Source organism: Pituophis catenifer, unplaced genomic scaffold (assembly GCF_029215685.1).
Source record: "Pituophis catenifer annectens isolate HBS135680 unplaced genomic scaffold, rPitCat1.0.hap2 SCAF_1, whole genome shotgun sequence".
NCBI classification, from domain to species: Eukaryota; Metazoa; Chordata; class Lepidosauria; order Squamata; family Colubridae; genus Pituophis; species Pituophis catenifer.
The window spans coordinates 74,775,039-74,799,350 of NW_027256881.1; the positions used below are offsets into that span (position 1 = coordinate 74,775,039).

The following is a 24,312-nucleotide window of genomic DNA, read 5'->3' on the forward strand; positions in this document are numbered from 1 at the left end:
ACAGAATGTATAAAACATACCATAAAATGTACATTTGTAAGGTTTTCACACCCAAGTGCAGATTTCCTTAAACTGATGCACACTAGCTGGTTGGGTAATTCTGAAAGCTGAGCTTACACACTATACAGCTTGGGAAAGGGTACTAAAATGTATATACAATATAATTCTCTCCATTTATGATAATATGTGTGAAGTAATTATGTGCTGAGTATGCCTACACAAGTTTTATATTTTGTTACATTTTCCTGGGATCAGGTACTGTTATAGGAGAACTCATATTCATCCATTTTTGTCAAAATAGAAAATTGTACTCTGGATCAATAATAGCAACAAGTATTTCTGACATCTCACAAATGCTTTGTTGGTTACTTTTTGCTAACCAAGTGATGTAGTAGATAACTTGGGGGTTTCTATAGGCTTCGATTTTATCCTTGCTTTTTAAACCATTTCTATGGCTAGTTCCTTACCTTGACTGATGCACCTTGACTGATGCACACATCACCACATGTTGAGTGATGTAATTCGTTTCAGTCAGATGATCAAGCAACAAAATAAGTTGCATTTTTCAAATGCAATACCTCCATGAAGAAAAGTTACCATGCAGAAACATGATATTTAGGAAAGCTTTGTTTTTTAATCAGATGTTTCTGTCCTGTGCTGTTGCTTAACAGCCACAAAGCAGAACTCGGAATGTTTGACTGGTTTCCTTGCCTACATACCAAGCTAACAGCAGATATGCCAGAGACTTTATGGAGCTTATGAAATGTAAGTTAGGGCTCAGTTTAAATGAATCTCAGTGTTAATTTATGTAGTTTTTGTAGATTATCTTGAGGGGAGGGAATGGATAAATATTTTTCAGGACCAGTAGGATCAATGCATGAAAGCTGAACCTACAAAACAGAACTGTTATTTTACTGCTTCCTAGAAACAAACTCTTAGCAAGAATTGAATTTATTATTTTGAAGTGAATTGTAATGGATGAAAACCAAATTCAGTTTTGGTTTTCCAGCAGCTCTGGAATTTATATAAAACAGAGAAATTAAATAACATATTAACGTGTTTTCATATTTACCATTTTCTAAATGTTAATAAAGAAATAATTGATATGATGGTTGTGTTAAGGTTCTATCGTTCCCATTCATGATTGGTTTGCCCCATCTGTCTTCACATTGCTTTATTTGCATTATTTTTGAGATTTTAACTAGCTGCCTAGATCAATGACGATTTCTGCTACTTATAATGCCAAAAGCAATAATCCAAACAAAAAATTCCTTGAGACTGTCATAGCAGTACATACAGTTTATACAGTACATGAAAATGTCCCAACACAGGGATTCAGAAGATAAATTCTGCCTCAGATTGTTCCAAAGCTGTCTTTTCAGCTTGCTCATTTGGAGGTGAGGTAAATGCTTACGAAGTATTTAATGTTTTCAAAGTAGACATAATATTTCTAGTAGATGAAGCTGTTCTGTCTCTAATGGCTTGAATTAATAGTAACTGTGGAGCGAGGTTTCCTAGATTCTGGAAATGACTCTTTTAAATCATACTGTTTAATTTTGGAAATCATGTTTACAAAAAGTAAGCTATATTGTGTCAAAGCTTGATGAGGAATGTGATTTATTTTTAACCTTATTTAACCTTATTTCTACTCTCGCGCAAACAAAGCAACCCCACCACCTCTCAATACTGTAAATTGTCATTTAGTGTGTACACGCACACACACACACACACACACACACACACACACAAACGTATATAGGAAGCCTGTAGCATTCCACAAAGCCACGGCATCCAAATCCCATCATCTTCAACCAGCGCTGTCAGTGGTCAAGGATGATGGGAGATAATTTGAATATGACATAAATATTAAAACTAGCAGGGACATTTTCAGATGGCTGCTTCTTGTCAAGCTGTCTAGATGTTTCAGGTCATAGCTGATCTCATTCAATGAAGTCAATTCTTCTGCTTACAACCTACAGGTTGATTTAGCAGCAACTGAAGAATTCTGGTTACTCCAAGTGAATGTTTATAAATTTGATTGCCTAGAGAATTGCAGCAAGCAGAATAGTAGGCTCTTAGAAAGACTTACCATAAAACTATATAATCTGTGATTTCAGAATCATATGCATTACCTACCAAAGTCTTGAGTATGAATCCCAGAGAGCCTTCAGAAATTGCTGTGAACAGTAATTTAATGTGACACAACAGGAACGCAAAGCCAAATACAGAATAATCAGATTGTCATATTAACTGAACTCAAATTATTTTAAATCCTGGTCATGTTCACTTTTGGAATGCAGGTGGTATATGCCACTCAGAAGTGCACATCAACATTTGCATCAAAAAAAGCATTTCTGGTGGTTCATTTAGTTGCTTAATATCAAGAAATAATATAAATGCTTATGAATATACACCACCTATCCCTGCAGATTTAAGCTGAGTCCATTGGCAAGTCTCTGCAGAATATTTTTTTCTTGATTTCCAGATATGTTTGTAGATGATAAAGGGACTTGAAATTCTGACCACAGGTTTCAAAGGAGCTCTTGAGTTTATTTACACAAAAATTCTATTATCCCAGGAAATCTTCAAGTGTCTCTGTTTGGAAAAAAAACCCCATACTCTTGAAAGTCTGATGGCATATTCATCTAGGACTTCAAAATTGAACATATGCCTACAGCGATGCAAGCTCAGAGAATTCCAAGAACCCAACAATGATAAACTTTATTTAGGAAAATAAGATAGTGATAGGAAAGCCTGAGTTACTTAAGTCTATTTACAGTAAGAATCTGAAAGGTCTCTTTTGGATCATGGAGGACCTAACTGTACAAATCAAAGTCAGAAGAGAAGAGGTGCTAAACTGAGTGGGAAGGGATGTATTAGTTCTGAAAGTATTAGGCAAATCATCAGGAGGCATGCTACATGCTAAGTAATAAGTCTTCTAGACAAGGAAGTTATCAAAAGTGCAGCATTCCCTTGCTGATTATAGGTACTCCTTGACCACAACTGAGCCCAAAATTTCCACTGTTAAGCAAGGCAATTGTGAAATGAGTTGTGCCCCATTTTACAGCCTTTATACCTAATTGCAGTTGTTAAGTGAATCATGTGATTGTTAAATGAATTTGGCTTCCCCCATTGGCTTTGCTTGTTGGAAGCTGGTTGGGAAGATCATAATGGTGATCACATGATCCGGTACAGTGCAGTTGTCATAAATACATGCCAGTTGTCAAGTGTTTGAATTTTGATCATGTGTCCCTGGGGGATGCTGCAACAGTCATAAATGTGAAAACCAATCATAAGTCACTTTTTTTCAATGCCGTTATAACTTCGGTCACTAAATGAATGGTTGTAAATTAAGGATTACCTGTATGTCTGTTATACCCAGTGCTCAGATATATTTATTTATTGGTTCATTGGTTCATTGGTTCATTCATTCGTTCATTCATTCATTCATTCAATTTTGCTGCCATCTAAATCCAGTTGAAAGTTTATAAGCGCAGCAAGTTGCATGCCAGATTAAATACCAACAAAATGGTATTGGTCATTGGACTGGGGCAATGTATAATGAAGATATAAAACATGTCTTTTCCAACTTGCTGAGGGTCTGTATATGGCATGGCCAGGGGCTCCCCCATACATTGGAAGTAATGACTGCATTACCTTTTGCAAAATGAGAATATAAAACTAAGTCCATTTATTAATTAAAAAACAACAACATTTAGAGACACATTCTCTAAACAGCAAGGATTATTCATGCTGGTGAATTTGATTAGCTTATAGAAGGCTCGTGCAATAGAATAATGGTGTTGGTAGTGGCAGTGGGTTATTAGTTTTGAAAAATTAAATTCCTGTTAATTTTTTGTAAGAAGGGAGCTTAAAATGCCTGCCATGAATGGAAAATGTTTTCTAAGGATATAATTATATCTCCTCAAATGGACATTTGAATTCATATTTTATTATGATGTGTAATTATTATTTATTATTTGTAAAATTTATTGGCCCCCGATATTACCTTGGGGTAACTCTAAAATGATTTTCAACTATACTTGATTCTTTACCACTACATAATGTGGTATTCCTACTAGTCTACTGATACTACTATTCTTCTTAAGATGAAGAATATTTATCCCTTATTTTGCCCCCAAAAGTTGTCCTCTAAAATTTAATGGTAAAAATATTTGTTTTTCAACTGCACAGTGTTTAAAAATGTTTCAAACCTTGAGGACAGCTCTTCCAGAAGGCAATGTAGCTTGACAAGAAAACTGAGCCCTGTGAAATCACACATGTCCAGTCAGAGTATGGGAAAATGAGGTGAGGGAAAAAAAATATATTTTGCTACTGGGATGGATTTACACCCCTTTTTAGAAGAACCCCTAGTACTAATAAACTTTAATAATTGGAAATTACCCATCCCAATTAAAAGGGTCTGAAAAGTTTATCTAAATACCCCCTGATGAGATCTCTTTGTCACTGTGATCTCACCCACCAAACTCTGAGGCCAAATGTCTTCTACAGCCTCCAAATTGTTTTCTTTCTGTGTCCTGAGGGGTGCAAAATGAAAATAAAACATTCTGCTTGCTAATAGTTGCATTTCTTTTGTATCTCTTAAACTATTATGGACATAAAGAATGAATGTGTATCAGTTGTTGAGAATTCCTTCAAATTTATAGCCCTTTTCATGGAGTAGGAAGAGTTAGTTAACCTATGCTCATAATCAATGGTGACTTTTCTCACTCTGCTACCGCAAAATATAGTAAATGGTTAGGATATATAATATATAGTATATCCTAACTAGTGTGTATATGTGTGTATAAAGGAAATTATTAAACTATTATAATATATATAATAATATATAAGGTAAAGGTAAAGGTTCCCCTGCACATGTGTGCTAGTCATTCCCGACTCCAGGGGGCGGTGCTCATCTTCGTTTCTAAGCTGAAGAGACAGCGCTGTCTGAAGACGTCTCCGTGGTCATGTGGCCGGCATGACTAAACACCAAAAGCGGAGCGCTGTTACTTTCCCACCAAAGGTGTTCCCTATTTTTCTACTTGCATTTTTTATGTACTTTTGAACTGCTAGGTTGGCAGAAGTTGGGACAAGTAATGGGAGCTTACTCCGTTATGCGGCGCTAGGGATTCGAACCGCTGAACTGCTGACCTTCTCATTGACAAGCTCAGCGTCTTAGACGCTGAGCCACCACATTACTCCCTCCCTTCCCCCCCTCTCTATATAGAGAGATTTTACAACTAATTTTCCAAGGAAAATTCGTTGTAAAAATTACAGGTTAAATTGTTTTAAATTGGCTCTGACAATGTGATGGATTTTTTTTGGTTCTTCAAATGATCTTTTTGGAGTGAAGAATAATCTTGCTCCATTTTTAAAGATGCATTTGGGAATATAGATCTATAGATCCTCTAAAATACCTAGCTCAATAGTTTTTGTTTTTGTTATTGTTTTTTTTTTTTTTTTTTGCTTTTTTGAGTCACTGTTGATTCCTGGTGGCTTTCTGGTCAAGTCCCTACAGTTTTCTTGGCAAGATTTCAGAAGCGGTTTGCCTTTGCTTCTTTCCAAGGGCTGAGAGAGAGTGATTGGCCCAATTTACCCAACTGATTTCATATCTAAGGCGGGACTACAATGCTAAGTGCTTAAACAATTTTCCAAATGCAGCCATCAAACATAGTTACACAAATGGTAACAATGAAAGCAAAATGTGCAACTTTGCTTCAGCCAAAATTCACTGAACACTGTTCCCAGATGCAAGTACATTGTGGCACATATTGTGTGTGTTCATAAAATCTGCCTCACCTTTTGCTATTTAGCTTTCTCTTCTCCATTGCACTATGATGTAAAATGGATTAGTAAGTTTGACAAAGCCCTCTTCCTGAAATAAAATAAAGCTTGGGAAATAAAAGTTAGCATTTTGTTGCCCAGGGAAGATCTATTTATCCCTATGTATAGATTGCCCTACAGAGACAAATTGCCCTATAGTTAGCCAATAGTTAGCCTTGACAGGTAAAGTATATGCAGCACATACTTTACCTATAAAGGTAAAGTATGTGATGCACATTTCAGTCAAATAGTCTAGGTGAAAATGAAAGATGTTGAAATGTGTTTTTCCTTTTGGTGCTTGCTGATGATTTTCTTTGTGTGTACAGAGACTAACATTTCATATGGCAGAAAGGAAGCAAAAATCCCATCTGTCAGAGCTTTTAGATGATGTGGAAAAGGCTCACAAATCTGAGATTCGGCTCTATGTGTCAGGCCACCTAAACCATAATAAGCTCTTCAAGCCCCCTAAATCTGCAAAATACAACTATTGGGAGAGTTCCAAAAAACCCACCTTATCGTCTGCGAAAGACGATGCCCTTGGAGGACCCCATGAAATGCTGGAAAAAGTTAGCAGCGGCAAAGATGTTCCTCCAGTGCCCATCCGTGCCAAATCTGCTTCCCTATTGGGTTATCAGTCCCCAGTCCATCCGGCCAGGTTTAGAGCACCAGTAAGCGTGTCACTCAATACCGCTGCTTTCAAACGACAAAAGAAGGAGGCTCCTGAGAAACCTGAAGATGAAGCCGGCACACTTCCAAAGCAGCTTATACGAGAAGAGCTGGACATTCCAGAAATGAAATTGTTGAAATACAGACGACTCAAGAGCAGCAGGCTTTGTGTCACAGGGGAGTTTAAAGACGAATACCGGTTCTTACCTTCCTATCTGGCTGGTGTGACTAAAAAGGACCAATATAACAAGTTCATGCAAGTTCAGAAGGAGTACGTTGCCAAGCAGGATTTGCTGGAGAATGATTTCATTGGGAGCAAGTCAACAGAGCGCCATGAAAAAAAGTTGGCCCAGGTAAGTCAGTGGGTCCAACGGAATTGTAATGTTTGTGCATTGACATGTGAAAAGTCACAGATAAACCACACTCTATGCCAGTGGTTTTATTTCTACGCTGGGTTCAGTCCAGATGCATGAACTGTAATTTTCAGCATCAGTAAGTAGTGATGATGGCTCAAAAACATTCTTATTGGCCTTCAGTATTTTCTGTTAAAGATTTTAGAATTGGGCTTATGTCTAGATGCAAATTTTTCCTTCTTTGTGTATATGTGTGTGTTTAATTACTAAAAAGGGATTAAAACAAACATCCCTGCTGGCCTTAAATGATTCTCCCACCCAAATTAAGGAAATCCCTAATTGTATTTGATAGGTATGTTGCCAGGAGGTTCCAGATCTTAGAAGTCAAACCTGCCTCCCATGTCTACCACATTTTACAATGTGCAGTTAGGCAAAAGGTCTTGCAATTTTCAGCTCTGAGCTTCCAGGTATATATCCAGCTTCCAAAAGTTATAAAGTGATTTCAAATCCAGGTAGGACCCTTTAGGACCCTCCTAGTGACTTCCTACGGATAGTATAAAAAAAAAGGTAGAGAATTCAGAAATCATAAGGAGTGAAATTCCAGCTGAAGAAGAAATTTTATATATATATTGGTCATAATAATCTTTCGACTTGTTTCATAGACTGCATGTAGAAATCAAGCCAAAACAACTAAAATAACCTTGTAAATGGATTGTCTTTCAGGCACTTCAGAATATCTGTGACTGCAGACGTCCACATTTCTACCGATTACAAGCTATTGGTGAAGTGTTTGAAGATATCTGTAATAGTTCCTTGATATTTGGTGACATATTGAAGGAAGTGAAAGTAGGTGTTGTGCCTAGTATTTTAAAATGTCTTAGGTAACTCAGCCAACTCGATGCAAAGATTAATAAAATATTCTATAAAACAATATTCAATAATTTTTCTAAAAATATAAAATGTTCTATAAAAGGCCTAATGGGGTCTAGTGGTTAAGGCACTGGATGAGAAACCAGGAGACTATGAGTTGTGGTGTTGCCTTAGGTAGGTGAGTAACTTTGGGCCTGTCAATTTTTCTCAGCTCAACTCACCTAATACAATTGTCGTGGGTAAAAGAGGAGAAGGAAGGAGTATTAGGTATGTTTGCTGTTTTAATTATACAAATAGTAAAGGTGGAAAAAGATAGAGATAGAGATAGATAGATAGATAGATAGATAGATAGATAGATAGATAGATAGAGATGGATGGATGGATGGATGGATGGAGTTGTCAACCCTGAAGCTGGCCTCTCCGAAGCCACTTTGAAGCTTTGGTGTTGCCACACTGGAGTTGACGGATAGGAAGGGAGGGAATAGAGATAACTGGGGTTTTGTAGCCAAAACAAAATACTTTCTCCTGGGAACCAAGGACATTTCCACAGGTGGAGAGAGAGAGAGAGCGAGAGAGAGAGAGAGAGAGAGAGAGAGAGAGAGAGAGAGAGAGAGAGAGAGAGAGGGAGGGAGGGAGGGAGAGAGGGAGGGAGAGAGAGAGGCGGGGGAGGAATGAAGTTACCAGGCAACTAGACGGTACTTTGATTGGACCATGTGACTGATTGTTTGGGAAAGGGGAAAAACTTTTACTTTTAATTAGGTGAAAACCATGGGAACCTTCAGACTCAGTTTCCCCCAGAACTGTGCTAATCCAGTAAAACTATTCTTTCAGGAATCTACCTGCCTCAGAATTCTGTTTGCTATGAGTGTATTATTTGGAACCCTGATGGGGGGAGGAAAGGCCTGCAATGTCAGGAGTGAAATTAGATGCTCTTCAATGTGAAGAAAAGAAGGAGAAAGGAGAAAGTTTTCATAGCTTCTTGACATGTTTAGAGTCTGATTTGTAGCTTGGAATGCATTAGAGAGCTGACGGAAGAGGTGTGAATGTATGTATTCCACCATAGAGCTTTTGAAATACTGTTGGAATGTAATTTGCTCATACAGATTTTGGCATATTATTGCAGTCTGGAAGGAAGCTGTGTCTAAACAGTTGAGATTTTATCCTTAAATGTACCATGCTTAAATAGTATAATTTCAGCAATTTCTGACAAACAATTTTGCTTGATAATACACAAATAACCACAAAAACGAAGCAAAATCCTGTAAATACTTAAAGGAATTTATACAGTAGTGGTTACTTCTTTAAAACATGCACAAAGTTCCAATCAATTAATTTATCATCAGTTAATTTAAAGGAAGAAATGTACAATATTTAACTAATTCAGTGGGCAAAATTATTTTAGAATGGTGATAATTTAATCACAGTTTGATTCCAGGGTGTCTTGCACTGGAAGATTGGATTTTATTTAACTGTCTGGCAAACTCTTTCTGACTTATCTTTTTTTTTTTTTTGGCTCTTTTCTACAGAATGAATATGAGCTCTACATGGTGATTCTGCTGGATTCTTTGCCTTCAATGCAATACAGAGTAATACTATTTTATTTTGATGTAAATTAATGCCTACTGCCGGAACTCTTTTGTTGTAAAAGAATTAGTTTTTATTGTTTTGGGGTGGTATGTAAAGTATGACTTATTGTCACAAATCATGTTCTAGATGCCCCTGGCTTCCAAGACCATATCACCCAAGTACTTCTTATTTTATTTTCATCTTTAATCTGGGATTTCTTTCTATATCTAATAGATTCTGTTTACTAGTACAATTGCCTTACAGTGTCCAACTGAAGGGGCTGAATAGTTTGCGCAAATTTAGGCTATCATTAGCGAGAGAATCAGTTTTTTGGAAATGCTCTCTTTATAGGGACACCTTCATGCAAATATAACACAACAGGCTAATTGTTGGACTTTTTCCTGGAAATTTACTAAGTGGAGAATCACATCCTCACTGCCTAAAGAACAATCCTCTCATCTGCTTCTTCCTTCAATTTAGTCTATATCTTGCTGTGTTGTATTTCAAGATGTTCTGCATTTGTAACTAGTTGTTATGGCCTGCCAGCGGCCAGCAGAACGGGCAGCAAATTCAGACAGTGAGGAGATTGAGGAGGAACATGGGCCAGTCCTGGAGACTGGGGAAGGCTTGGATAAGGGCTCTGAGTCGGAGGCAGAGAGGGGGCCAAGGCCATCTGGTAGTTCTTTGCTGCCTCTGGAGTCTCCGGAGTCTGACATCAGCGAGGCAGAAGAACAGTGGGAACCTGTTCCCAGTGTGCGCATGCACAGAGCTGCCAGAAGACAGAAACAATTAAGAAAACAGGGTCAATTTGACAGTAAGGCTTGGAGATGATTGGCCCCTCCCATAAGATATAAAAGAGAAGCCAACGGGACGTGATCTTTTGCAGGAAGCAATTAGTTCATCTGGTCAGTAAAAGCTTTGGAAAAGCTCTGTTTGACTCTGTGCTAAGTTTGGCCTTGCCCTGCGTGTGGCAATTAGTTCTCTGGCAGCATTCCAAGGGAGATAAGGTGGGTGTTTGTAAACACTCCCCTGAAAGACTGTTTGAGAAGCCTTTCAGACTGGCATTGACAATAATTCACAGCTGTATGAATTAAAGAGGTTTGCCGGGACTAAGATTGTGCTGTATCCTTTCTAAGGAAGCCTAGGTCAGAACACTAGTCTTGAAAAATGTGTAGCAGTGCTCTCTCTCGCTCTCTCCCTCTCCTCTCCCTCTCTCCCTCCCTCCCTCCCTCGCTCTCTCTCTCTCTCTCTCTCCACATGTGCACACAGACACAGGACAGCTAATGTTTTTGTCTCCATAAATAATCATAAGTATTAGACTATCTTTCTTCCAGGCTCTCATACACCTTTCTGTTAGGAAAATTCCTCTCAAAACTTTGTGCCATGACTATGTGAGAGCTTCCATATAAGGGGAAATTGCTCCTTAGTTCAGGCTCAATAGTCCTTTCATATATCATTGCAGACATTATGCTTTTCAATGGTGCTCATTCATTCCGTAGTGAAGTATATTCAGCACTCAAATGATGTACAACAAATGAGAACCCATTCTATCTGTGTGAAAATATAATGTAGACAATATTATTGTTTTTCATGACAAATGATCAGAATTTTTGTCTGAGTGTTGGGGGAAGCATGTTAACTGGCATATCTTGGAATATGTTTTTGATAGTTTTATAAAAGCATTGTACATAACATTGTTGATTTGCATTCTTCCATCAAAATGAAAAGAAAGTTTTGTTGGGGAAGTAGTAAACAAGATGTCCTTGAGTGGCAAATCCCAGGATTCTTCCTTATTGACTTTACAGGCTGAAAGGACTGGGCATCAGCATTATTTGTTTGTTTGTTTGTTTGTTTGTTTGTCCAATTTATATGCCGCCCTTCTCCGTAGACTCAGGGCAGCTTACAATGCATTATAGCAATAGCCTGCATACTTTTTTGTAAATACCTGCTTATTAGGGCTTTCGGGGCCCCCTAAGCGGTGTTGTTCTATACAAAGTTGGCTTATTGCCCCCACAATCTGGGTCCTCAATTTATAGCATTAATCAATGGATTCCCCAATTTGGTTGAAAACTAAATCTTAATTCTTGGTAGGAAAGACAGATTTGTAAGGTGTCCAATTAAGAAAAAAAAATGCATAAGTTGGCTTTGCTACAGGTATTAGTTTTCTTTATGATTTAAATGTTTCATTTAGTTTCATTTTTTTTGGATAACAACATAGACTTTGCAAGAGCAAGTCAAAGGCATGAAGAAAAGAATGGTGATGACTCATGAAATAGAAGAGAACAGACAGATAATACAGGACCTTGTGCAGAAAAGCAAATTGGCTTTAGCAAGAAATGAAGAGTGAGTTGTGTAAATGTGCAATATTTATATGACATAGAATCAACAGTTTACTGTTAAATTATCCAGGCCACTCTTTTGGTTTGTTATTGTATATCACTTTTAATTATTGATATGTTAACTGGTCTCTTTTGTATGTCCAGTGCAGCATCTTTTCCCACATCATTCATTTCCCAAGATGCACATTTGATTCTATATATAAAAAACAACCTCCCGTCAAAAAGGTCTGCCCCTCATTCAGAACCTCTCATCACCTAATTCATTCTTTCATATTAACCAATTAAATCATGCTTTTAGATTTATATTCATTCCTTTGCCATATGTATATTTGAACCAACTTATGCTTAAAATGCATACTTTAAACAGACCTTTTTCTAAGCAGATAATGACAGTTTGCCATTGTCATTTGTATTTGCGTTTTTGAAGATATGGACTGTATGCCCTTCCTTCCTTCCTTCCTTCCTTCCTTCCTTCCTTCCTTCCTTCCTTCCTTCCTTCCTTCCTTCCTTCCTTCCTTCCTTTCAAATTATATTTTGCACATAGTGTTTGCCACGCAGCCAAGGCAGTGGTGAAATCCAAATATTTTTACTACTGGTTCTGTGGGTGTGGCTTGGTGGGCATGGTGTGGCTTGGTAGGCATGGGTTGATGGGCGTGGCAGGGGAAGGATACAGCAAAATCCCCATTCCTCCTCACTCCTGGGGGAAGATTATTGCAAAATCTCCATTCCCACCCCACTCTGGGGCCAGCCAGAAGTGGTATTTGCCAGTTCTCTGAACTACTCAAAATTTCTGCTACCGGTTCGCCAAACTGCTCAAAATTTCTGCTACTGGTTTTCCAGAACCTGTTAGAACCTGCTGAATTTCACCCGAACCAAGGGCATCATGACATAAACATATGCTTCTCAGCATGGTGCCATGGATGCCAATCTATTCATGAGTCCATCCTTTATTGTCTATCAGACTCCCTGATATACTCAGTATTTGAAAATCTATATTATCTTAATTCTTTTAAAATTCAGTGTGTGGCTGCTATATTTGAACATATTTATTTTCTAAGAATGCCTCTGGACCCAATCAGTGGTGGGTTGCCCCCTGTTTGGACTGGTTTGCAAGAAACAGTAGTAAAACCGGTAGGAGGCCCCACCCAATGCCCCGGATGTCATCATTGGCAATCTGCGCATGCGCAGAAGTGTGATCCCATTCCGAACCGGTAGTAAAGGTAAGTAGAACCCACCCCTGGACCCAATCTATGGACTGAAGACATATTACATGGACATGTAATTCAGGTCTACTTTTTTGTTTTTTCTGCCCAGAAAAAAGTGGGGAGAGTAACTGCATGCAAAACTGAGTCAATTCTTGCATTGTTGGCAAACTTAGTAATGGTATTTCCTACAGTCAGCTCTTCCCTTTCTTCACTGGGTGGAAAAACCATGCAACTTGCTTGGATTTAATGAGAGATTTCTCTCTCCTTTTTTTTTTTCCTATTTTAGACTTAGAAATAAATTGGAAATTGAACTTTGGGTGAGCCAGACTGATAGAAGAGCAACAGGTAAGTAATAAGATTACATGGAATGAGAATCTACTGACATATATATTGTATGCCTTGTAGACCTTAAAGGAGAGTGGTCAAATGAGAGACTTGTCTTGTCCTCCCCTAGAAGTGTATCACATTGACTGCCCTTGTCAGCAGGTCCTTTCATGTCATGTCTCAAGATAAACCCTTCAATAAAAGTTCTTGTTCTTTCTTTGCCCACAGAAAAGGAAGAAGGTGATCAAGCAGGGATAGAAGCCACTTCTAAAGCCAGTGCTGAGCTGCTGACATCTCTGAGGTGCCAAATCATTATGAAATGGGAGGAAATTCAAGCCATTGAGAAAGAAATTAAAACCACGATGACTTTCAGCGGCATTATAAATATTAAACAAAAGACTGTGAAAGAATTAGAGGTAAGGCATGAAGTTTAAGTTCGGTGATTAGAAATAGGATGCTTCAGGGCTTTGAAACTATCATTTACCAACAAATGCTCTATCTTACACATCGGCAAAAAGAACCAGAACACAAAATACACGTTGAGTGGACACGACCTTGTAGATGACCCTCACTTTGTCAAGGACCTTGGAGTACTCATATCTAATGATCTAAGTGCCAAAGCCCACTGTAACAACATCGCCAAAAAGGCATTAAGAGTTGTAAACCTAATCTTGCATACTGTAGCTTCTTCTCCGGTAATATCACACTACTAACCAGAGCATACAAAACATTTGCTAGACCAATTCTTGAATACAGCTCATCTGTCTGGAACCTGCACTGCATTTTGGACATTAATTCAACTGAACACATCCAGAAATATTTCACAAGAAGAGTTCTCCACTCCTCTGCTCGCAACAAAATACCTTATGCCACCAGACATGAAATTCTAGGCTTAGAAAACTTAGAACTACGCTGCCTTCGGTCTGACCCAAGCATAGCTCATAAAATTATCTGTTACAATGTCCTATTGTCAATGACTACTTCAGCTTCAACTACAACAATACACGAGCACACAATAGATACAAACTTAAAGTGAACCACTCCAAACTCGATTGCAGAAAATACGACTTCAGCAACAGAGTGGTCAGTGCCTGGAATGCACTACCTGACTCTGTGGTTTCATCCCAAAACCCCAAAAATTTTAACCTAAGGCTGTCTATTGTTGACCTCACCCCATTCCTAAGAGGTCTGTAAGGGGCATGCATAAGAGCACCAGCGTGCCTACTGTCCCTGTCCTAATGTTTCCTCTATTCATATCTATTTTATGTATTCAATTCATGCTTATACTTATATAAATTACCTAATACGTTCTTGACAAATAAATAAATAAATAAATAAAATAAATCTACTGATAAAGGAGATTATTTGTAGGTCAGGGTTTATTTATTTATTATTCAAACTTCTATACCGCCCTTCTCCTTTCAGACTCAGGGCAGTGAACAGCCAAAATAAAAACATTTATACATAAAGTTACAGTTAAAAATAGATTTAAAATAATTAAATAAATTTGGCCCGTAATTTAAAACTTGTCAATTTAAAATCCGTATCAAATTTTAAAACCAACCATAAAATCAAGACAGACTAGCTAACTGAAAAAAATAAGTTTTTAGGGCCCGACGAAAAGTCTGGAGGTCGGAGATCACTCATATCTCTGGGGGTAGATTGTTCCAAAGGGTAGGTGCCACCACAGAGAAGGCTCTCCTCCTGGGGGTCGCCAGCCGGCATTGTCTGGCCGACAGCACCCTGAGGAGGCCCTCTCTGTGGGAGCAAACTGGCCGATGGGAGGCTATTGGTGGCAGAAGGCAGTCCCGTAAGTACCCTGGCCCTAAGCCATGGAGCGCTTTAAAGGTGATCACCAACACCTTGAAGCGCACCCAGAAGTCCACCGGAAGCCAATGCAGCTCGCGCAGAAGAGGAGTCACATGGGAGCGCCCCGTCGCTCCCATAATCCCCCACGTGGCTGCATTTGCACCAGTTGGAGCCTCTGGGTGTACCCCAAGGGGAGCCCCATGTAGAGAGCATTACAATAGTCCAGACGAGAGGTGACGAGTGCTTGAGTGACCGTGCGTAGGGAGTCCCGGTCCAGAAAGGGGCACAACTGGCATATCAGGCGAACCTGATAAAAAGCCCCCCTGGCCACGGCCATCATATGCCCTTCTAAAGACAGCCGTGCATTCAGGAGGACACCCAAATTGCGGGCCCTTTCCATGGGGGCCAATGATTCGCTCCCAATAACCAGCGATGGCGTCAACTGGCTATACCGGGACACCGGCAGCCACAGCCACTCGGTCTTGGAAGGGTTGAGTCGAAGCCTGTTTCTCCCCATCCAGACCTGCACGGCCTCCAGGCACTGGGACATCACTTCCAAGGCATCGTTGGGATGGTCTGGGGTGGAAATGTACAGCTGAGTATCATCAGCGTACTGATGGAACTCCACCCCAAAACCACGGATGATCTCACCCAGCGGCTTCACATAAATGTTGAACAGGAGGGGCGAGAGGACCGACCCTTGTGGCACCCCACAAACAAGGCGCCTTGGGGTCGACCGCTGCCCCCCTGTCAACACGGATTGCGACCGGTTGGAGAGATAGGAGGAGAACCACCGCAAAATGGTGCCCCCCACCTCCCAGTCCCTCCAGCCGGCGCAACATGATACCATGGTCGATGGTATCAAAAGCCGCTGAGAGGTCTAATAGGACCAGGATAGAGGAATAACCCCTATCCTGGGCCCTCCAGAGATCATCCACCAACGCGACCAATGCCGTTTCTGTGCTGTACCCAGGTCTGAAGCCGGACTGGAGTGGATCCAAATAGAATAGGGTTGAAATGAGGATCCCTGGTGCTCTCCATGTAACCTAGTTTGGGTAATGAAATGTCAAGAAAACAGCCAGGCGCAGAGAACACCTAGGACTCCTCATGCTATTATCTCTTTTAGATCTAACAATAAATCATGGTTTCTGTTTACAAGAAAAGCCTGCCCAGGTTAAGTCTGAGATTCACACATTCTACCATTCCTCATTCTCCCTCTCTTTAGGTGTGGTTCCATTCTTAACTAGACACATAGCTCAGTCTTAGAAATAATGAATTATGATTTGCAGAAACATACATGAACAATGCTTTCGTTCATGCTAAGCCACCCCAGTTTGTAAATCAGTCTTTATTCAGAAACAGACTATGTTTAGTTAAACTACAGTTTAATCCAGGGAGTGTAACTTCCTGAGACTATTCTATACTGTACCTACTCCTCTTTGGAATTGGGTCCTTTCCCTTAGGGTCTCCCAGAAGAGGTGAAAATCCAAATTCTTCCAGGAATTGGGACTTAATTATAAAGAATAGCATTCAATTGATTTTAGCTTACTGCTTTAGTATTTAAATTGAAAAATTAGATCTGGATTTACTAATTTAATTATTATGAGGATGTAGATTGTTGGGGGCAATATGCTGTCTCTGTAAACTACTTAAAGAAGGCTGTAAAGCACTATGAAGTGTTATATAAGTCTAAGTGCTATTTCTATTATTTTATATATTTTTTAATAAAATATAGTTTTATATTTTTATTGTAAGACCAGCCAACTTTTGGAGATGCTTTGATTTTCTGCATTGAATAAGGGTTTGGATTTGGTAGCCTAAATATAACTCTGTACTGTTATGATCCCCTTGTGTATATACTGGATTGTATATATGTGTACATGACTGTAAGAGGAGAGCATTATTTATATTATCTTTGTCAGTGGTGGGATTCTTCTGGTTTAACAACCAGTTCTGTGATTGTGCGCTTCATGTGCACCTGCACCAGACGCACGCTGTGCGTGTGTGCACAGTTGAATGAAAAATCATCTTCCACATTAGTGCTAGGGAATTAAAACAGATGAGGCATGGCAATCTGCTCTGCCGCGCTAATCAGCTGCGAAGATAAAGGTAAGGAAAGAGCAGGGGCGGGCAGGCGGGCACAGCTGATCGTCGGAGCGAACCGGTTCGCTCCCAGCTGATTGTCGGAGCTACTGGTTCGGCAGAACCGGTCTGAACTGGTAGAATCCCACCCCTGATCTTTGTGCAGAAGCAGGCCATTGTCATCTTTCATAATACTTTTTCTCCTGTAGATCAATACAAAATCCACAAAGGTTCCTTCAGGTGAGGTTAGGTATATCCCTGTTAATGTTCTGTATGTTCCCCAAGAGCAGAGTATGTCATCTTGCCTGGGGGTGCCAGGGGATTGGTGATTTAACATGGGTCCACTATTGTGGTTAATATTTTGTCGTTTGTGGTTTTTGTATTTTAATAATGACTTTTATGTTTTTAATAATGATTTTTTAATATATTAGTTATTTTATCGTGAGCCCATCTCACTTATCATGAGATGGGCAGCCATGTAAATGTGATAAATAAACAAACAAACAAGCAAGCAAGCAAAGACTTCTCTCACATGGAAATGAAGGTTTAGATATAGGTAATGAAGAGTCCAAAGAAGGGAATCGCGGGTAACTTCATAAAATCTCTGATTCATTAGAAAACAGGCTCAGATGCTTGTTTTTTTTTAAAAAGCACAAGCTAAGGTGAGCCTAAGATGGAACTAGATCCCACATCATCCAATTTCTGGTGCCTTAACCACTCTACCAAAGTGCTCGCTTATTGAAGACAATAGCATTGTTATTTTATACTTAGACTCTAATATAATATTAAACTATATTTGATAAAAGATTGATAATCATTTACTGATGAATAGATATAGTGAAATAATTCAGAAATCCTGTGTTCATGGCTTTTTCAGGCAGAAGCAAGCAAACTTGAGGCCTCAAACAAGTTTTTAAAAATACAAATAAGGGTAAGTTTATAGAGTGGTGCTTTGGGCTTGACCTTGCCAAAACAGACATGACCTATTTGGGGCCTGATTTATAGATGGAGATGAGAAGATCTTTCCAGAGAGTAACAATAAAATCTGCTCTGATTGAAAGGAAACAGTATGCAAAGATGATGGTATCAGAGTAATGGAATAGTGGAAGTATAGTATGAAGCTGCCCATCTGAATTGCTCCTCCTTATAGACTACCCTAAGGTCATTTGGAGCAAGTGTTGGTGTTGTGGCACACCAGCTGCCAGCGGAGCTGGTGGCAGACTTGGATGATGAGGAGGTTGGGGAGAAACGTGGACCAGTTCTGGAGTCTGGAGAAGGCTCTGGTGGATGCTCTGCATTGGACGCAGAGATAGAGCCAGGGCTGTCTCATATTTCCCATCCACCAGAGAGGCAGTTGCCTTTGGAGGCTGATATGGGTGAGGCAGGGGTGGTTTCTACTTACCTTTACTACCGGTTCGCAACGGGGCCGTGCGCACGCTCTTCTGCGCAATGCTCTGAAATCTGCTACAGGTTTGCTTTGTGTGCAGCACAGCTGATTGTCGGAACTTTTTTTTTTCTGTTCAAGCATTTTTTACTACCAATCTGGTAGTAAAAAAATGCTTAAAAAGTAAAAAAAAAAGTTCCAACGATCAGCTGTGCAACAATCAGCTGTGCTGCACGATCTTCAGAACCTTTTTTTTTCTTTTTAAAACAATTTTTTTTACTACTGGTTCTGGTGAGCCAATAGTTAAAAAATGCTTAAAAAGTTAAAAAAAAGTTCCGACAATCAGCTGTGTGACAATCAGCTGTGTGACAATCAGCTGTGTCGCTCGATCGTCAGAACTTTTTTTTACTTGTTTTTAGCATTTTTTTACTACCGGTTCAGGCGAACTGGCCCAAACCGGTAGCATTTCACCCCTGGTCTGTGTCCTTCTTTGCTTGTTTAAATATCTGGTAACCTTGTTCATAGATGCTCACAACAATATCAGTCTTTGAATCCTGAAGACTGTGATTGTCATATACCATCTTTGCTACTCACATCTTTTAGAAAATGTGGATCCCACTTTGAACTTGCCTAGATTCCAGATGAGTGTGAGACAGGATCAAAACTGGCTTGATGAGATGAGGGGGCAGGAAGGGGAAAGGAATTAGAGTTGGAGACAGGTCCTCTGAAATAAATTGTTCCCAAACTTCCTCCTTGCACATTACTAAATTTGCTCTGACTTGATGGAAATAAATTGGTAATGCAGTGAAGGAAAAAGAGTGATTCAGTCCACTCTTATTTTTTAAAAATTTCTATCTGAGAGGGGTTGGGTTGAGGAGGAGTGGCCCAAACTCACCCAGTTTTCATGGCTAAGGCAGGATTAGAACTCACAATCTGCCACTTTCTAGCCTGGTGCCTTAACCACAAAACCAAACAGGCTTTCTCTTTTTTAATAGTTTGAGAATAAATATGGGCTGTAACCAACATTTATTTATTTTTCACATTTCTAAACCACCCATCTCCTTCAAAGAGGGACTCTGGGTGCTGTACAATAAAACATCAAAAATATAAAAACAGTATATAAAAATTAAAATGTTAGAACTAAAATTCAAGAATATGTTTATTCTGCCCTGCAGGTTATTATCGGGGGCATCCTAGGTATAAGATCTGGGGATAAGCAGGCCTGCTTTGTGCTACCTTCCTGCTCTGCATTAACAGCGCATATTATATTGTTTCCAATGGCTGTTGCAAGGAGTCTGAAGGAGTCTGAAGGGTACTAAGAATGGCACCTGTTAGGCATGACTAAAGATGCCTGAGATAATAAATAATGATGCATTTTATAGCTTTGTAATGCAAAATGTAATAATCGGATCTTGAACTGTTTTGTGTGATAGGATGCTGAATATAGTATCAGAGCATCACTAAGAAGGCAGAAGTTAAATGAAGCAAACCAGGGGTAAGTCTGAAGGTTTTAATGGAAGCCAGATAGGATTTAAATTCTACTAGAATTTATTGGCCATCCTTGGCATTTACCCCTATTTCCAGGGCTAACAACTGGATCCATGTAATGTAGTACAAACAGTGGAATAAAGTCCTGCATATATCATGAGAACATTTTCTTTATCTATGCTTAAACAAGAGGTTGGGCTCATCAGAAATGGAATGAAGTTCTTTCCATATGAAAATTATTACTTCCAAAACAATTTTTTATTAATTTTACATACACACATACACACACCTACCACAGGTTCTTTCCCACAATATAATTTAAAAATTAGTACTAATTTAGAGAAGTAAGTGCCTCACTGGCTCCTGTCTACAAGCAAGAAATCAAGGTTATGTAGTATGAAACATTTGGAAGGCAGAAGATTGTCTTCCCCTGTTATACACATTTCATTACTCAATGGATTTTTTTGTTAAGCAGATGTGCCTAGAATGGTGCTAATGGTGTTACTTACATTCTGAATAACCGCATTGCTATGTATACTCAATGCAGGGCTGTGTAATGATCTCACCGCTTAGTGCTATGAAAACTAAATTTGATTATGAAAAAACCATGTGTACTAATATCTTTTTGAAAGTTTTTATATGGTGTTAATATCCATGCTTATGAGTTGTTCAACAATAGTTCTATGACAGTTTTTGATAAACGATGTGAAGCTCTGATGATGAATGATCATACATCACCAACAGTCCTTTGAACATGAACTAATTCCCATTGATAATTACTAATTAATACATGAATAATTATTGACAAATTCCCATTAGTAGTTATTATTGCTCAGCCAATGGAAGGATTTTCCAGGGTGAAGAAAAACATCTGCTATTGTCCATTATACCATGAAAAGAGACATACATATTATAAAAGCAAGAGGAAGTTTAAGAGGGTAAGGTCAGCTTGCATTCCTGCAAGAAGAATGAAAATAATTATGACGGGAATGCAAAAAGCACAAAAACCAACCTACTTTGCTTGTTAATGATATGACTTATTATTTTAAAACTTCAGAAATACGCTATCCAAAAATTATTAAAAGTAATAATCAGGTCATTTAGTTACAGATAATGGAACACCAGTTTAATTAGTCTTGTAGAGCCTGTTAATAATTAAAAGTAATTAGCTCTGAGACAATTAAAGAAATGCCCTTATTAAAGGTTTCAAAAAAAAAAAAAAGCACTAAACTCCTAAGATAATGTTCTGGTTTGCTCCCAGTAAAGTGCAAATTTGCACTGTTTTAAATAATATGATGAGGTGAGAATATTTGCACAAGATAGCTCATACATCAGAGTGCTCTCAAATTTTGTTCCCCTTATATTGTGATGATTGTTTCGGAAGCATGTGATGTATTTGTGAAGCTTCACTGGTATTTCTCAGCAACTTTCAGACCTGTGGGCTTCCAACTCCCAGTATCCCCTAGCCAGCATGCTGGCAGAGGAGTTGATGCCCACATATTTTAAAGTTGTTGAGCTTGAGAAACACTGCTCTACACCAGGGGTCTCCAACCTTGGCAACTTTGCTGGCTGAGGAATTATGGGAGTTGAAGTCCACAAGTCTTAAAGCTGCCAAGGTTGGAGGCCCCTGCTTTACACTAACAGATGAGTGACTCTGAAAACCAGGGAGAAGGGAGAATCCACATCCATCTTGGGAGCAGAACTATGGGTCAGTGTCCTGTTGTATGAAGTCAGAATTGCCTTGTCTGTTAGCCCTGGCTGTTCTTCAGTGTCTTTGAATGATATTAATGACCAGCAGGGAAGAGATTAACAGTGCATCTACTCCAAAAGCCACAGTTTCTTAAGTGCTGTTATGATTTTCACTGACTGGAGGACACAATATAAGGCCCATTCCTTCTGAGTTCTGAAATACTCAGTGGTTTTATGGTGTTTTTTCCCCCCAAGTGTCTTTAATATATTTTTTAATATGGACTATATTGGAATATTTTTTGTTTATTTTACTTTCTGGATCAATATTATGAAACATATGGCTAAAATATAGGAAGAACAGTTGCAGGAACTGGGCATGGCTAATCTAGTGAAAAGAAGGACCAGTGGCGATAGGATAGCAGTGTTCCAATATTTGAGGGGCTGTCACAGAGAGAGGAGTGGGACAACCTATTTTCCAAAGCACCGAAGGCCAGACAAGGAACAATGGATGGAAACTGATTAAGGAGAGATTCAACCTAGAAATAAGGACAAATTTTCTAACAGCGAGAACAGTCAACCAATGGAACAGCTTGCCTTCAGAAGTTGTGGGTGCTTTATCACTGGAGGCTTTCAAGAAGAGACTGCACAGCCACTTGTCAGAAATGTTATAGGGTCTCCTGCTTGAGCAGGGGTCTGGATTAGATGACCTACAATGTCCCTTCCAACTCTGATATTCTATTATTCAAGATTGTTCCACATAACGAGTGAGAAATTGGCATAAAAATGAAATACAGTTGACTAAAATAATGAAATATTATAACATTTTAAACTGCAAAGTCCACATGGGAAAAGCAAGTGAAAGAGAGTGAATGTATTCACAATGAAACAAACATTTTTTTCTATATTTTCCCCATGTGTTGAGTCCCCCTTCCTAATTTGCTGCCTGTCAACCCCACTTTTTTCAAATTTAAGACTACCAAGCTTAATTTGGATTTAAGAAAAATTAGTGACAGCTAAGGAAAGGGCCGAGGCTTTTACAGAATCCTCATACACAGACTCTTACTAAAAACCTGTTCTAAACTGTTCCTTTGAACAGTTTAGAATAGATTTCACTGCATGAAGATGTCTACTAAGAAATAAAGGTCTTTGTGGCCTTGTCAATAGGAATCTGCAGTAAATAAAAATACTGGCAAACCATCAAAACAAATATTGTTCATTATTTCTGTAATATGCCATCTTCATTAGAATATCTGTCATGACTTAATTAGCGTTAAATCATTTTGAAGAAAAAAGACAGTGGGTGGTATTTTCCAGATATATGGATATAAAGAAAGGGGAATAATGGAATCGCTAACTATGCCAGACCGGTTCTTTCCTGATGTAGCCATTCTGGTTGGAATGATAACACAGGCAATATAATGCATCAGAAGAGGAACCAATTGGGGAAGATAACTGTCAAATACTTCCACTAATAAGCATTAGTTATAAGTATGCCTTTTCCTTACTGTATTTCTCTTATTTGTAGGTATTTGTGGGAGTTAGTGAGAGACTTCTTGAAACCTCTTGGAGAAGATATTGTTAAAAATACACTTGGATTATTTTCTCAGCCATCCTTCCAACGTTGATTTAATTTGTAAAACACAACTGCTCCTACAGAAAAATGGATGGTGTGAGAACTACATTAAACCATGCTATTCTCATAAAATCAAAAGCAAGTAGGAAGATGACCAGCAGATCGAGAGGTACCTATTAAGCTACCTATCAACAGGTACCTTCACTAAATGAAAAAGGCCACTGTAGAATTTTTGTTGCATTCTACCCTAGAAATAGAGTGATTGCTAGTTATGGTTCTGACTACGATTCTACCATCCTATTTGGTTTAATGATTGCTCATGTATGTTCGCCATTGTCATAAATATTTGAAAAGTATAAATATTTCTCTTTAAGAAGTAAAATGACTGACAGACCAAAACTATGAACTTTACTGAGACTTTTCAACATTTTTTTAACGGAGGCAATAAGAAAGAAAATGTAATATTCAGTGTTAAGAATTCCTCCTCCGTCTCCTTCGCTGTCCTTAATGCTTTTCACCTGTCTGTTGACTGTCTAATTGACGTCTCATAATGTGGTACATATTTTCTTGCAGTAGATGTTTCTAATTATCTATTCAATTGCATTTGTGTGGGTTAGTGTTCGTTAGATTTATTATGAGCAATCTTGATTTATGGAAATGTATATATAGAATATATAATTGGAATTAGCACACAGTTATATACTATGCACCTAAACTTTCAACAGGTGCAGAGAACCATTGGATTAATAATGCTAGTGGTATTATTGGGAAAAGGGTACTGAAAGAAAAACGAAGTTCCTTAGTTCACTGGTAGGGCCTATAGCCATATGTGTTCCATCTTACTTTTGCAATCCTTAGAGGCCCTCCACTTTTCCAGAATGAGCATGGCCAAAACTGTACTGATTTGAGGAGGTTAAGGGTTTCAGTCTGTTCCCAAAAGAGCCTTCAATTCTATTCCAATCAGCCCGCTTTTCCCATGGAGGAGTAAAAGCCCATTAAATCTGCCCAGTCCCCTTCATCAAAAGATGAAAAATTGGACTTTGCTTATTTCAATTATGTTCTGATAGCTCCAGCCATAGAGACCCTCAAAGGCTATATACTTTCTTCTTTTTTAAAAAATGTCCCTCTGACTAAAGGA

General features: G+C 38.8%; 1 protein-coding gene across 1 annotated transcript; it reads left to right on the forward strand.

Moving 5' to 3' along the window:
- The first annotated feature begins 6,167 nt into the window (after positions 1 to 6,167).
- Positions 6,168 to 23,226, forward strand: CUNH6orf118 (chromosome unknown C6orf118 homolog). The gene is made up of 9 exons (XM_070951417.1): positions 6,168 to 6,845; positions 7,569 to 7,691; positions 9,242 to 9,301; positions 11,500 to 11,624; positions 13,112 to 13,170; positions 13,378 to 13,565; positions 17,918 to 17,971; positions 19,858 to 19,919; positions 23,127 to 23,226. The coding sequence occupies exons 1-9, from the start codon at positions 6,168 to 6,170 to the stop codon at positions 23,224 to 23,226; spliced, it is 1,449 nt and encodes a 482-aa protein (XP_070807518.1).
- The last annotated feature ends 1,086 nt before the right edge of the window (positions 23,227 to 24,312 follow it).

Excerpts from the sequence above, each read along its gene's own strand:
- CUNH6orf118 (XM_070951417.1), top strand. The coding sequence starts at position 6,168 with ATGGCAGAAAGGAAGCAAAAATCCCATCTGTCAGAGCTTTTAGATGAT. Across the intron at positions 9,302-11,499 it reads TGCCTTCAATGCAATACAGA|ACTTTGCAAGAGCAAGTCAA; the intron begins GTAATACTATTT and ends ATAACAACATAG. Across the intron at positions 11,625-13,111 it reads GCTTTAGCAAGAAATGAAGA|ACTTAGAAATAAATTGGAAA; the intron begins GTGAGTTGTGTA and ends TTCCTATTTTAG.